Source organism: Orcinus orca, chromosome 13 (genome assembly GCF_937001465.1).
Source record: "Orcinus orca chromosome 13, mOrcOrc1.1, whole genome shotgun sequence".
In the NCBI taxonomy this organism is placed as follows: domain Eukaryota; kingdom Metazoa; phylum Chordata; class Mammalia; order Artiodactyla; family Delphinidae; genus Orcinus; species Orcinus orca.
The window spans coordinates 29622834-29638291 of record NC_064571.1 but is presented as its reverse complement, the minus strand read 5'-3'; the positions used below and the strand labels follow the sequence as shown (position 1 = coordinate 29638291).

Genomic DNA, 15458 nt, shown 5'->3' with positions numbered 1-15458 from the left:
CTCAAGAAATCATCATACTTGTGCAAAAAGAACTTTATAAGGCTTTTTCACAGCACTGTTATTTCTAATAGCAAATAATCAGAAACAATCTAAATCCATCACTATGGGAGAGAATGCTACTCAGCAGGAAAAACGAAGAAAGGAGGGGAGGAAGGGAGGGGGGGAGGAGGGAGGAGGGAGGGAGGGAGGGAGGAAGGGAGGAAGGGAGGAAGGGAGGAAGGGAGGAAGGGAGGAAGGGAGGAAGGGAGGAAGGGAGGGAGGGAGGGAGGGAGGGAGGGAGGGGATCCTTATGTAGGCAAACTGCTAAGTGTAATTAAGCTATTTGTAGATAAATAAGTGTATTTTTACTTATAAAACATATCTATCTAAAAACAAATTTTTAGTGATGATTCATATCTTTGCAAATGCCTAGAAAAAAGCCTGAAAGTTCACACCAGACTTCTCACAGAGGTTACTTCTGGGAATAGATTTGGAGTTGAGGGTCGTCAGAGGAACTTTACTTTTTTTTTTTTTTTGCATTGTTTGAATTCTGAGCTGAGAGAACATATTCATGTATTACTTGTATAACTTTAAAAATATTCTTGGTGATATTTTTGAATTCCAAAGAACATATTCATGTATTACTTGTATAATTTTATAAAATACATGGAGAAGGTTTTTTTTAATCCTAAGGATATTTCTGCACTCCAAAGATAAAGAGAAAAAATACCAAAAGCTCCCGAAGGGAGTGGGGGAGGTTTACCAATAAAGAAAATGAGAATCAGGCCAACTATTGTTCATGTATAAGAGGGAAAAAACGTCATTTCAGATATGGAAGGACTCAGAAAGTATTGCCCACACACTCAACATTACTCAAAGAAGTACTCTAGCAAAACATAGAGAACACACACACACACACACACACACACACACACACACATACACACACACGAAAAGCCTAAAAAACTGTGAAGTTTAATACAGGTGGTAAGCAAGGATTCAAAAAACTGGTGAGATTCCAGATTATTTCCAAAATCTTGACAGGTGTGTACGGGTGAAATGGTAGAGTAGAGAGTAGGGTAAAACGGTATGCTAAAAGTCTCTTCCTTTATGGGTAGGGTTGGGGAGGTCCTATTTACTATTCAATTATTGATATTAATAAGGTAGATACAGCTAAATCTCTCCATAAAATATTATAGGAGGGGCTTCCCTGGTGGCGCAGTGGTTGAGAGTCCGCCTGCCGATGCAGGGGACACGGGGTTCGTGCCCCGGTCCGGGAAGATCCCACATGCCACGGAGCGGCTAGGCCCGTGAGCCATGGCCGCTGAGCCTGCGCGTCCGGAGCCTGTGCTCCACAACGGGAGAGGCCACAACAGTGAGAGGCCCGCGTACCGCAAAAAAAAAAAAAAAAAAAAAAAAAAAATTATAGGAGAATGGTAATTAGAGAGGATTAGGATGCTCCCCTTCCAAACCACTTAAGAAATCAAAAGGACCGATGAAAATTACCACTCTAGTACAAATCAGGAAAATAAATGGAAACAATAACAAACTTGATAAGCAAACCAACAAACAAGCTACTTGATGGCTGGGATAAGTGCTCACAATAACCAGTGGCAGAATAATATGAATGGGTTCCAGAGTTTCTCAAACTGGGTAAAAAAAAGTAGAATGCAGCTCAATTTTGTCTACGAATGACATATACACAGAAATTAAATATCACTCTGATATAAATGTGTAGGCAATAATTTACAAGGCAAATAAAATGGGAATAGAAATATTAATATGAGATGAAGTAGAGTTCAAGACAACAATATTCAATGAAACAGGGATATTTCGTGTGTGTGTGTGTGTGTGAAAGAAAGTGAGAGAGGTGGGAAGGTGGAGATTATAACATCAAGAAGATAAAAATGTCATGAACACACCAAACCCCACTGCACTGAAATATATACAGCAAAAACTATAAGAAGTGCAAGGAAATTAAATGCACACAATTACAGTGGGGAAAACATAATACTTTCTCAGAATATGTCAGAACAATGTAGAAGTTTCAGGGAAACTACAAAAGGATAGTGATGAGAATGATATTCCCTATACATGTTGATATATATTTAAAATATATGTATAAAATGAAACATTGCAAGCATACAGAGAAGTCTAGAGGATACTACAATGAATATCCACATACTGCCAAATCTTATCATTTTGTCAAATTTTTGTGAAAATTTTATCTTTTTAAAAGATGAAACATAACAGATACAAATGAAGCACCTCCTGCTCTGCTAGATTCCATTGCCTTCTCTCTCTCTCCAGAGGTAAGTAGTATCATGAATCTGTTGCTAACTGTTCCCATGAACGTTTTTATGGACCCTTGAAAAATACACCCATAAATATATATATATATATAAAAAATATTGCTTTGCATATTAAAACATTATATAAATGACATCAGACAGTATTATTACTCTGCTACTGTTTTTTCATTCATCATTGTTTTTGAGATTTATCAATATTGATAAATGTAGCCCTGTCCTTTCTTTTCTTTCCTGTGTTAAGTATTCCATTGCATGACTAAATCATGAATATTTATCCATTCTCTTGATGGACATTTCAGTGGTTTCCTTTCTTTTTTTTTCCTTTTTTTTTTCATATAAACAGTGCTGCAAATATTTTCTTTTCATATTTAATGTGTTTTGTGTATGAGGTGAAATCTAATTTTATTTCTTTTTCACATAGGTAGCACCATTTGTTAGATGGTCCATCCTTCTTCTCCACTGATTTGTCAAATATCAAGTTTCCATATGGGTATAGGCATGTTTCCAGACTTTCTATTCTGTTGCAATGATCTATTTGCTTATCTCCAAACCAAAACCAAACTGTCTTATGCTACTTAGTAGGGTGACTCTCCTCTTACCACCTCATTCTTTTTTTTTTTTTTTTTGGCTGCGTTGGGTTTCCATTGCAGTGCACGGGCTTCTCATTGTGGTGGCTTCTCTTGTTGCGGAGCACAGGCTGGAGGCGCGTGGGCTTCAGTAGCGGTGGGGCGTGGGCTCAGTAGTTGTGGCACGTGGGCTTCAGAGCGCAGGCTCAGTAGTTGTGGCACATGGGCTTAGTTGCTCCGTGGCATGTGGGATCTTCCCGGAGCAGGGATCGAACCCACTTCTCCTGCATTGGCAGGCGGATTCTTAATCACTGTGCCACCAGGGAAGTCCCACCACCTCATTCTTGAAAATTGTCTTGGCTGTTCTTGGCCCTTAGCTTGTTCATATAATTTTTAGTATCAACTTGTCAAGTTCCATGAAAAATCCTGCTGAGATTTTGATTGGAATTTTATTGAATATAATTAAATATAATTTGAAGAAAATGGGTATCTTCATGATAATGAATATTCCCACCCAAGGTGATATATTTCTCCATTTATTTAGATCTCCAATGTCCTTCAATAAAGTTTTATAAGTTTTTCAATAAAGATCTTGCACATCCTTTCTTGAATTTATTTTTGGTAACTTATCATTCTAAGTGCTATTATAAATACTTTCTTTTTTTAAAAAAATATCATGTTCTAGATGTTTGTTATAGGTTTATAGGCATACAGCAATTATTTTGTATACTTGTCTTACATCCAGAAATCTTATAAAATAGTAGTTCCAATAGTTTGCCTATTCTCATGAAAAATTTTGTTTCTTCCTTTCCAATCCTAATACTGGTCACTTATTTTTTCATGTCTTATTGTACTTGTTAGTCTCCTAGGAAAATGCTGGATAGAAGCATTACTATCAGGCATTCTTACCCTGTCCCAGACATTAAGATTTTACCTTTATCTGATTCATCTTTAAGAATGGTTCTTGCTATGGGGTTGGTTTGTTTGGTTTTTTTTTTCTGACAGATACTGTATTAAGTTAATGAAGCTCCCTTTTAGACCTAACTAACCTTCTCTTTTAAAAAAGATTACAAATGGAGTTATGTTTTATCAAATGATTTTTCTGTATCTACTGAGATCATCATGTTTCTCCTTCAATTTGTTAATGTGATGAACTATATTAATACATCTCTATTACCATTCTTGGTAAATCTTTTTTTTTTTTTTTTTTTTTTTTGCAGTATGCAGGCCTCTCACTGTTGTGGCCTCTCCTGTTGCGGAGCACAGGCTCCGGACGCGCAGGCTCGGCGGCCATGGCTCACGGGCCCAGCCGCTCCGTGGCATGTGGGATCTTCCCGGACCAGGGCATGAACCCACGTCCCCTGCATTGGCAGGTGGACTCTCAACCACTACACCACCAGGGAAGCCCCTTGGTAAATCTTTTTTGATATATTTTAATACAGTGCTGGATTCAACTTGCTATTATTTCATTTAGACTATGTGTAATTTTTTAACTGATATTGGCCTATAATTTTTCTTTCTCATACTAACTTCTTTGGTATTGGTCTCAAAGTGCCTCATAAATGAATTGGGGAATATTTCCTTTTTTTTATTCTCTTTAAAGTGTTTCGTAAAGATTGAGTTTGGCTATTCCTTTGAGTGTAGTCACCTGAAAGATCATGGGAGCCTAGTGGTAATTTTTGATTTGTTTGTTACTTCTTTGGTGCATATATTTTAAGCAACTGATCTAATTTCTTTCTATTTACAGGTCTTTTCAAATTCTATATTTCCTCTTGCTAGGCAGTTTTTGGTAACCTGTACTTTCTCAGAAATGTATCCATATTTTCCTAAGTCTTCAAATTTCCTGCCCCAGATTGTTCAATGCATTTTGATCCTTTAAACTTCTATTATATCTGTAATTATTATACTTTTTAGTCCTAGTATTTTTTATTTGTATCTTCTCTCTTTTTTCTTGCCCAGTATTGCCAGAAATGTCTATTTAATTAGTCCTTACATAGAAGCTAGGAAGTTACCCTCAAGATATATCTCCAACAATATCAAAACACATGCACAAGACTATCTATTCTTGCATTACTCATATTGGCAAAATAATGGAAATAGTCTAAATGTCCATATGTAGGAAAATAGTTGAATAAATTATGGTACTTCCATGTGTATACTACTATGCAGCTATTTAAAAAAAAAAAGAATAAGGAAGATCGCTATAAACTGATACACTGTGTTTCCAGGATATGTCATTAAGCAAAAAAAAAACATTGCGCAAAAGGGTTATATAATATGGTGCCTTTTATAGAACAAAGAAAGGGAAATGTATTTGTATTTGCTTATTTTTACAAAAAGAAATAGGAAGGATAAAATTATTTACTTAGAGAGGTTGAGTGGGAAGGAGGTAGAAGGGATAGAGAGGGAAATGGGGCTTTTATTATGCCTTTTTTACATAGCTTTTGACTTTTGAACTATGTTGACATTTTATATAGTTCCCAAAATAAATCAATAAGAATGGGGAAACATCTGAAATTCAGTGGCAACAGAAATGAATAAACCTAACTGTATATCATATAAATAACATATACACACAGAAGAAAATAATTAATTCAAATAACTTTTTTTTTAATTCAAATAACTTTTGAACACAATTCTCTGACTATATACTCTCAGTAGGATCTATTCAACAGACAAAAAGAACTTCAAAGAAATCTCAAGCTTTACTTAATACATTTGGTGGGGGGTGGGGATTAATACATGTTTGAGTGGCATTAATGTAGCAATTCTGAAATTCTTTTATTTGTATATATAAGATTTAGTAACTGAATAAATACATTGTTGTTGTATTCTCATTCATGGAGAAGGAAGATGTAGATATGGACTGGAAGGAGGGGAAGAACTCTGAGATGTTGGATTGGAATTAGAGGTATTAGTATGTAGTCATGATTTTTAAAAAGTTGTATGTCCTAGCTCTGTCTGCTAAGAGGGCCTAGAAACAATGACACACCAGTAACAATGAGCACACCTAACTATCCAGATTTTGGTTCCTAAATACCATTCCCCTCTGAAAGGAACCAGGGCTCTTTGGAGAAATGGGGTAGAGAAACTACAAGATGAGTTTGGAATATCCATACATTGTGCCAGAAAGTATTGACGTACATACTCATAGCATAAAAAAGACAGGTCAAATGGACACTGAAATTGCTTTAAAGGGTTTCTATTGGTCAAATTTGGCACAATTTTTATATAAAAATGAATAATGGAAAAAGTAAATTACTATCCACTGAATACAAAAAATATACAAGACCATACTGATAGTTTTAAAAAACAAGAAAATGGGAGGCAGAAGGGAAGACCCTTATTTACAGGAGGCTGCCAATTAATAAACATAGAATGAATGATATTTATGAAATATATAGGAAACTTTCAGACTAGGTAAATATCCTGTTCCCAATCAGTTTTTCACTTAGTGGTTTTAACATCTGTTGGTCATTCTTGTCTGTTTCCTGCTTTCAGCTAAGATGAAAAAAAGTTACTATAAACATTTATATATAGATCTTGTGTGGACATATGTATTCACTTCTCTTGAAGTAAATACCTAAATGTAGGATTGCTGGCTCACATTGTAGTGTATGTTTATAAGAAACTGCAATATCATTTTCCACATACACCTGCCCTGATCCCAATCCCAATTCTAGGATCACATCCCACATTTACTTGTTATCTCTTTAGCCGCCTCGGTAAAATGCAAGAGAAATGAGGATGTGTGTAGGGGTGTGTGTGTGTGTGTGTGTGCGTGTGTGTGTATCTCTATATATATCCTCTAAAAGACTTGTACAATCATGTTCAAAGCATGTTGTTGTAAACTCCAAACTGGCAACAACCCAAATGTCTACCAACAGTAGGATGAATAAAGTAATTTCTATATAGTTATAGCAGCGGAATATTATACAGCCATGAAAAAGAACAAGCTAATACTACATTTAACAGTAAGTCTCATAAACAGTTGGGTGAAAGAAGCCAAGTCCCCAAAAAGTACATTTATATAAGTGATTCCATCTATATAAAGTTCAATAACAGGCAAAATGAGAATATAATGAAGGAAGGAGTCAGAAAAGTGGTTCCCTGTGAGGTTAGTGACTCAGAGGGGTACATAAGAGGTATCTGAGACACTGGTAATGCACTATATCTTTATCTAAGTGATATTTACTTAGATGAGCTCACTTTGTGAAAACGTATCAAGCTTTACATTTATGACAAATGCACCCTTTCTGTACATTTGTTTTACTCCAATATAAAAAGATTAACAGTAAGCTTAATCTTGATTTCAAAACAGAACAAAAATAATGCTGAATTTTCCAGTTTTCAGAAGGCACCCTTACTTTCCGACTTCCCAAGCTTTCTGGGAAAACTTCCCTGTAATCAAACCAGCATGTCCTAATTAACGACAATACTTGAAATGGGAAATATACAGGGATGCAGGCACTTTGAGGCCCTGTTGGGTGTACATTGGCACACGTTCTATGGAAAGAGGTCTGACAATACACATCAAGAGAATTAAAAAGAAATATATGATATTTTCTCCAGTGAGTCCCCTCCAGGAATTTATCCTAAATCAACAACTCAAATATTTATGAACAGCGATGTAAAGTTATACATTAAAAAATTTTTGTAGAAAAGAAAACCCTTTGAAGGTAATACTTACAATTGGCGTCCCAAAAGGAATGTAACCTGTGAGAGGACAGAGAGAAGAGTTGGGTTTTATAATCCCATCTGACTCTGCCCCACCTGCCTTTCAACTGGGAGGCCAGAGAGACTTCTGGCCTTGGCCTTGGCAGTGACCCCAGGGAGGGGGCTCAGGTCAGTTAAGCGGGTGGCACCTCTAGCCCCAGACCTTTTCCCAGCCCAGCCCTCCCCAAGACAGAGGGCTCCCCTGTGTCCCCCAATCTCCTTGTCTCTGTTCCCCTCAGTCCTCACTCGCCCCCAAAGCCAGGGGCCCATTCCTGAAGGAGGCGCCCGTGGCCGGGGCGCCGCCACCCTGCACTTGGTGGTCCTCCCACGATTTCCTCCGGGAGCCACGAAGCCCCGCCCAACCTCACCACAATGTCTCTGGAGGCCCTGGGACGTCCTCCTCCTTCCCTCAGCCTGTCTTTCTAAAACACACCCTTACTTTCCCAGCTTCATGACCATTTCTGGAAAGGGCATTCCCTACCCACCTGAGATGTGTGCCTCCAAGTGCCAGAGCTCTTTGAATCTCTAGGGCCCTGGCTGGACATCTCAGCAGAGCAGGAAAGGGCCGGCATGAAGTGCAGCTGGGCCCTGGCCGTCTCCCCACGGCTCAGGGCCCCCAGACTGTGGCAAGGCCCCCTCCCCAGCCTCACTGCTGTAGGTGGGCATCCTCCTGTCCCAGCCACTAACTTACAGCAGCCAGTCAGCTGGTGGCCCAGCAGCAGGGAACCACAATTGCACGGGTTACGTCTAGAGCAAAGGTTGGTGTCCTGCGTGTGCATATTTGTACACATGAGCCGCCACTCTCCTACCTGCACCCCTCCAGGGAGAGTCCCAAAGACTGATCAGAGAATCGCAGAATAAGCCAGTCTCGGGGGGAGAGCCTGCTATGGCCCCACGCAGGCACTGGGGAGGACCTACAGCCGCAGCTACAAGAGCCTTCACCGCCTTGGAGTTCCTTACGGCAAAGCAAGGGTCACCGGGCACTAACTGCCCGTTTGCACAATGACATGTGCTTGTCTGTTCTCTCAGCCCCATGAGTTCAGGCTCTCTGAGGGGGGCGGGGGCTGACTAACCTCCCGGACTGAGAACACCCACTGGTAGGGACCCTTCCTCCAGCCGCCTGAGGGCTTCCCAAGGCAGCAGCCACCAGCCCTCCCACCCGCCCTGTGACTCAGGGGTGGGGGGTACACTCCGTAGCACTGAGAAACGGCATGGAGGAGGCATCAGCACGCTGGTGTGAGTCTGACCTCCGCTGTGTGACTCTGGACAAAGCCCTTAGCCTCTCAGAACCGTAGGCAGGACAACCACGCCGGCCCCAGCCAGTGTATGGGCAAGTGCTTTCTAGGCCATTAAGCTCTACGTAACAGAGCTGTCCCTCTAGTGACCACAGGGCAGGGACTTCCTGAGGGCAGGGATCTTATACCCATTCTTCCATTACGCTCTCTACCCACTGGTCTCCACAGAACAGGAATCCGCCTCCCTGTGTGTGTAGTGGTACAAACGTAGTGCATACATTCAGAAGGGCAGGCTAAAAGTAGGATCAGAGACAAGGGAGTTAGTCTGGGGGTTAACTGCATGAAAAGGCTGAGTAGGGAGCAGGGCTTGGAAGGAAGGCACTCAGTGTGCACAGGTAAGAGAGGAGTGGCTCATGGAAGGCAGGGCTTGCCCTAGAAGGCGTCACCCTGGGGCTGCTGCTGAGTGAATGGGGTGTAACCTGGCATTGGGGGCACCATATTCACCTGTGGAGGCCTCGATTCTACCCCAACTGCTCAGGCAGAAAAGGCAGACAGGCACATTTTAAAAGCTCCATAGGCTGGCCAGTCCCATACAGTTGAGCCAAAGTGACCATGCAGGTGCGAGTGTGGTTGTGTGTGTAACAGGCTCTGTACGTCCCTCAGGCCAAGCGCATCTGGACACTCCTGGAGCTGTGACCATTGTAACTGGCCCAGGCTAGGCAGAACCAGAGGTTCCCAAGGGCTTACCTGACATTCTAAAGGGCATGAAGATCTTCTCATTGGTGTCCGGGTGTAGAATAGCCTGGCAAGAGCCGGGAACAGAGCACAGGGTGACAGCTGGGGAGGGAGATGGGACATGGGAGGGGGGAGGGGGAGGACAGCTCCCCCAGGAAGACTTAGGTGGCCAATGGCTGTATCCCACCTTGCCTTGTGGCCAGTCAATCCTTCCCACCACTCGGGGCAAGAGAAAACCAAACATGGGCCATAAACAGAGCTTCTCCTCCTAACTAGTGCTCAAAGCTGAATGCAGCACAGAGCCGACCATGTCTACCTTGCAGGCCCTCTGTCCCCCATGCCACGCACGCAACAGGCCCACAATAAGGGTTTTGTGGAAGGAGCCCATGGGGAAGGAGGTCAGGGGGCCCAGGGAAAGGCAGGCTGACCTGAGCTCTAGTCTTCAGAAATTCAGACCCTGGTGCTGGGGAAGAAAGAAGGGGGGTCGGGCCAGGGCAGGGCAGGGCAGGGTCTCTGAGAACAGCAGAAAGGAAGGAAAAGAATCCAAAATTGAATTACCTGCTTGATTTTCTGTGCACTCCAGAGCTGGAAGGAAGGAAGGGAAAGAGAGAGAGAAAGGAAAAGAAAAGAAAAAACAAAGATTAAAAGCACGTATCAGTTTAAGGTCTCAAAGCCACATTTTCTAACCAAGAGATCCAGCTGGGGGATCTCAAACAGATTTTTTTTTTTTTTTTTTTTTGTGGTACGCAGGCCTCTCACTGTTGTGGCCTCTCCCATTGCGGAGCACAGGCTCCGGACGCACAGGCTCAGCGGCCATGGCTCACTGGCCCAGCCGCTCCGCTGCATGTGGGATCCTCCCGGACCAGGGCACGAATCCGTGTCCCCTGCATCGGCAGGCGGACTCTCAACCACTGCGCCACCAGGGAAGCCCCTCAAACAGATTATTTAAACCGAGGGTTCTCAATTCTGGCTGTGCCGTAAAATTACTTGAAGAATTCTTCCAGCATTTTCCTAACGCTCCCTAGTTCATTTTAAGGTGTGGCCAGGTAAGAAGCCCTGATTTAAATGAAGATACTTCAGCTGTCTCCCAGAATCACTAGAGGCAGCACAGCATAATTTTTCAGAGCTACACAGACTGCCTGGATCCCTGGATTTGCCACTTCTACCTCTGAGCCTCAATTTCCTCATCTGTAAAATGGGGTTAATAGCTGTGCTCTAACATTGTTGAAGAGGCGTATGAAAAGTGCCTGGAGCAGTGCTGAACACATAGTAGGTACTTTACAAGTGCTAAATCTTGTAGATATTATTATTCCTATTTTTGTTATTGTTATAAGAAGGTTGTGTGCTTTCAAATGAATGAGGAGGTTGTCTCTTCCAGCACAGCATGGGGTTGGGCTGGAGAACAATTTGTCAATTCCTTCAAATGATAAAAATACTGCATTTCATTGACTCTAAGACATCGTTGATCCTAAGACATACTATTATGTGCCACTAAGAAAGAAAACTATGGGGCTTCCCTGGTGGCGCAGAGGTTAAGAATCTGACTGCCAATGCAGGAGACACGGGTTTGAGCCCTGGTCCCAGAAGATCCCAGGTGCTGTGGAGCAACTAAGCCCGTGTGCCACAACTACTGAGCCCGCGCTCTAGAGCCCACGAGCAACAACTACTGAGCCCGCGTGCCATAACTACTGAAGCCCGTGTGCCTAGAGCCCGTGCTCCCCAACAAGAGAAGCCACCGCCATGAGAAGCCCCCGCACCGCAACAAAAGAGTAGCCCCCACTCGCCGCAACTAGAGAAAAGCCCACATGCAGCAATGAAAACCCAATGAAGCCATAAATTAATTAATTAAAAAAAAAAAAAAGGGCTTCCCTAGTGGTGCAGTGGTTGGGAGTCCGCCTGCCGATGCAGGGGACACGGGTTCGTGCCCCGGTCCCGGAAGATCCCACATGCCGCGGAGTGGCTGGGCCCGTGAGCCATGGCCACTGAGCCTGCGCGTCCGGAGCCTGTGCTCCGCAAGGGGAGAGGCCACAACAGTGAGAGGCCTGCGTACCGCCAAAAAAAAAGAAAACGGTGGCATAACGCCAAGACGTCCATCAGTTAAAAGATTCATCCCATTTAAGAGATGATAAAATGTGATAAAATAGCCTTTTTAGAATCAAGAAAATATAGCAAGTAAAATTTTACATTGTGGGTAAACCAAAGGCCAGTGCATTTTTAACAGAGCAAGAAGGGTATGAGGTAAGAGGGGAGACGTGGTCAGCACTGATGTTTAAAGTTTTATAACGGAATAGTTATGTTTCATTTATACGGCAATGTTGTCATCTGCGATATAAAGTAAGCTGCAGAATGCTACTGGGTAGCAATAATAGAGTTATAAAATTGATATACAGATCTTCTTCAACTTACAGTGGGGTTATGTGCCAATAAACCCATTGTAAGTTGAAATTATTTAACATTCCGAAAGTACCAAACGTCACAGCTTAGCCTGGCCCACCTTACATGTGCACAGAACACTTACATTAGCCTACAGTTGGGCAAAGTCATCTAACACAGAGGCTACTTTATAATATAGTACTGAATATCTCATGTAATTCATTGAATACTGTACTGAAAGTGAAAAACAGACTGGTCGTGTGGGTGCACAATGGTTCTAAGTGTATGGGTGGTTTCCCTCTCGATCTCGTGGCTGACTGGTAAATGCGGCTCGCTGCCTCCCCAGCATCACGAGAGTATCAGACCACGTAACACCAGCCAGGAAAAGATCAAAATTCACAATTCAAAGTACAGTTTCTACTGAATGCATATCGTTTTCAGACCGTCATAAAGTCTATAAATTGTAAGTTGAGCCATCATAAGTCAAGGACCATCTGTATTAAAGTTTATGCATTTTACTAACAGCAGTCCCTTAAGCCTAATTCACAGCCTAATCACTCTGATTTTAGATACATTTCAAACATATTTGATTGTCTGCTATTCCAGACCCAGAAAGATTAGAGGCAGTAGATTTTTTTCTTAATTATATTTGAGGAACAGAGGGGACTAAAGAAAGAAAAACCAAATGTAGAATCACTGTTAGCCAAAGACGGTATGTGAGAGCATAACAGCAGAGAGGTAAAAAAAATGATAAAAGGTTGATCTTTCTTTGCTCAGAAAGTGCCTTCTGCAGTGCATCCCACCACGTCCCAGCATCATCCCAGGTGTGACCCCAGGCCCTGGGCACAGACTCCTAACACCCCACGCTCTCCACCCCAAATCAGAATCTCCTGGGTCCGGGTCCCCTCACCTTGTACAGTCATAGCCCAGCCCCTCAGAGCAGGGGCCTGCCTTTGAGTGCCAGCCCCCACCATCTCCTAGAGCCATGCACAGAGCAAATCTAAAGCTATTTATTTTTTTAAAAAACTCAAGATCTCTTCATACAATTCTTATAAATAAAGAAAAAAAATCCCCATGATTCTGATGAACAGCCTGGGCTGAAAACACTGATCTAAGACATTAAAGAACAGTGTAAAGAGCAGGTGTTAGGACCAGGCAGCCTGCATTCCAATCACTTACTGGATGTGTGGCCCAGGGCAAATTACTCTGCCTCCATGCCTCAGTTTCTCCATTAGTACAATGGGGTGCTGTAAGGGCAGGGCGGGGACTATGCTTGGTGCTCCTGGCAGCTGGCATTTCACTTTGGGCACACAGCTAAGTCTATGCATTCCACCCTCCCCCACAGTCAGATGGCCTCACATGGCCGGGTTCTAGCTAATGGACTGTGGGTGGAAGTGGAGTTCACCACTTCCAGGCTTGGCCCCAAAGCCTCCCACAGAGGATCCAGAGGAGGACAATGAGGCCCTAGAAGACAGTAAAGCCATGAGGTAAAAGGAGCCTGGCTCCTGGACAACGGCATGTGCCAAGTTCCTGAGCTGCACTGGACTCTGACATGAGTGAGAAACAGACCTTACTGTATAAGTCCCTGAAATCCAGGGGTTGTTTGTTACAAGCACTTGGCTTATACTGACTGATACAGAGGTTCACTGAAACACGCATAGCTGAAATACTTGGCCCCTAGATCATGCTCCATAAATGCCTAACATAGAGGGGAAGTCAGTCAAATTAGCAGTATTTTTTTTTTTTTTTTTTTTTTGCGGTATGCGGGCCTCTCACTGCTGTGGCCTCTCCCGTTGCAGAGCACAGGCTCCGGACGCGCAGGCTCAGCGGCCATGGCTCACGGGCCCAGCCGCTCTGCGGCATGTGGGATGTTCCCGGACCGGGGCATGAACCCGTGTACCCTGCATCGGCAGGCGGACTCTGAACCACTGCGCCACCAGGGAAGCCCGAGCAGTATTTTTTAAAAGGACTTAATTATTTTTCAAAATAACTTCATCTCTATTGTCTTATTCTTACAACATGCCTGTGAGGTGGGTAGACTACTTTCAGACAAAGCAACTCATCTCAGAGAGACTAAGTGACTCAGCCATGGTTCCAGGGGCCTGGTGGCAGGATGGAGATGGGCACCCAAGCCTCCTTGCCTCCAGACCTGTGTCCTCCCTGTTCTCCAGGGGCCCTCTGGAGCACACCGATGTCTGGTCTGGCCAGGGTGACAGCCAGGCCTGAGGCACGAGAAGAGGAAGAAGTTTGGCTGACATCATCTGAGGTCCCAGAACCTCCCTTTGCAGCCGGGCAGCAGACGCTCCTCCCCAGCACCTGTTCCTCCCCTCCTGCCCAAGTCCAGCCAAGCAGCCCTTGTAATCCACAGCTGCATCTGTGTCCCTCAGGTTCAAGGGCTGCCTTCTCCGCCCCCACCCAGAGAGCAGTGATGGAGACTCAGGCAGCACCGGCTCAGCAGCAAAGGCAGAAGTTCAGCAGGGGTGGGAGCAGGCAAGGCCAGAAGCCCAGAGCTCACAGGCGTGTTCTCCAACCGCGATGACACCTCCACACACGGCCCAGGCAGGCTAGTGTCACAGATAAGTGGCAATGGTCCCATTAACTATTTGAGTCCCACACTCAGAAATCTGTTTCCATAGGACGGATGAGAAAAGTAAAGCTCAGAACCACGCCCAGGGTCTCGGAGGTGGAGCCAGAACTACAGCTCGTGACCTGGGACGCAGACTCATTCAGTCACATTTAGTGAATAAGTGCTACGTGTCAGATACCTTTCTCAGGGCTTTGTACATATTAACTTATTAATCTCCTCAACAACCCTATGAGGCAGGGACCAGTATATCTCCCATTTTATAGATGTGGAAACCGAGGCACTGAGATATTTAGTGATTTGCCCACAATCCCACGGCAGCACTGGGATTTGAACCTGATCAGTCTGGTTCCATAACCCCCACTCTTGAATCCCCATGCGCCGTCTCTAAATGCTAGCATACCAGTGCACACTGTTCTGTCCCTTTAGGCATCTAGTATATATATGTGGAGATCTTTCCACATCAGAGCATGGAGAGCAGCCTTATTCTTCCTAACAGAAATGTTGAATGAATGTATTGTAAACTGCACCCTATTGGTGGACTTTTAAGCTACTTCTCTTCTTTTCCTTATTGTGGTAAAATATAAATAACATAAAATTTACCATTTAACCATTTTTAAGTGGCAGTTCGGTAGCATTAAGTACATTCACATTGTTGTACACCACCAACCATCTCCAGAATTTTTTCATCTTCCCCAACTGAAACGCTGTACCCAGTAAGTACTAACACCCCAGTACTCCTTCCCTCAGCTCCTGGCAACTACCATTCTACTTTACGTCTCTGTGAATTTGACCACTCTAGATATTTCATATAAGTAGAATCATACAATATTTGTCCTTTTGTCACTGTCCCATTTCTTGCTATTACAACCATGCCCCACTGAATGTCCCTGGAGTTATCACTGTTATATCATTAGCACTTAAAGGAAAAGGATAAATGTATGCAGATATCTCTGGC

At 43.4% G+C, this 15458-nt stretch overlaps 1 protein-coding gene across 11 annotated transcripts in view; it reads right to left on the bottom strand.

Moving 5' to 3' along the window:
- SFXN5 (sideroflexin 5) overlaps positions 1–15458 on the bottom strand; it is a 118984-nt gene that overhangs the window by 66247 nt on the left and 37279 nt on the right. For all 11 annotated transcript variants that reach the window (XR_004475338.2, XM_004277072.3, XM_049696154.1 and 8 more), the window contains exons 4-6: positions 10102–10128; positions 9556–9610; positions 7548–7573 (exon numbers count right to left, since the gene is read on the bottom strand). Coding sequence is in view for 10 of the 11 variants with exons in the window: in XM_004277072.3 (XP_004277120.1) it covers positions 7548–7573; positions 9556–9610; positions 10102–10128 (108 nt within the window). In the remaining variant the exon portion in view is untranslated. The remainder of the gene's footprint in view (positions 1–7547; positions 7574–9555; positions 9611–10101; positions 10129–15458) is intronic.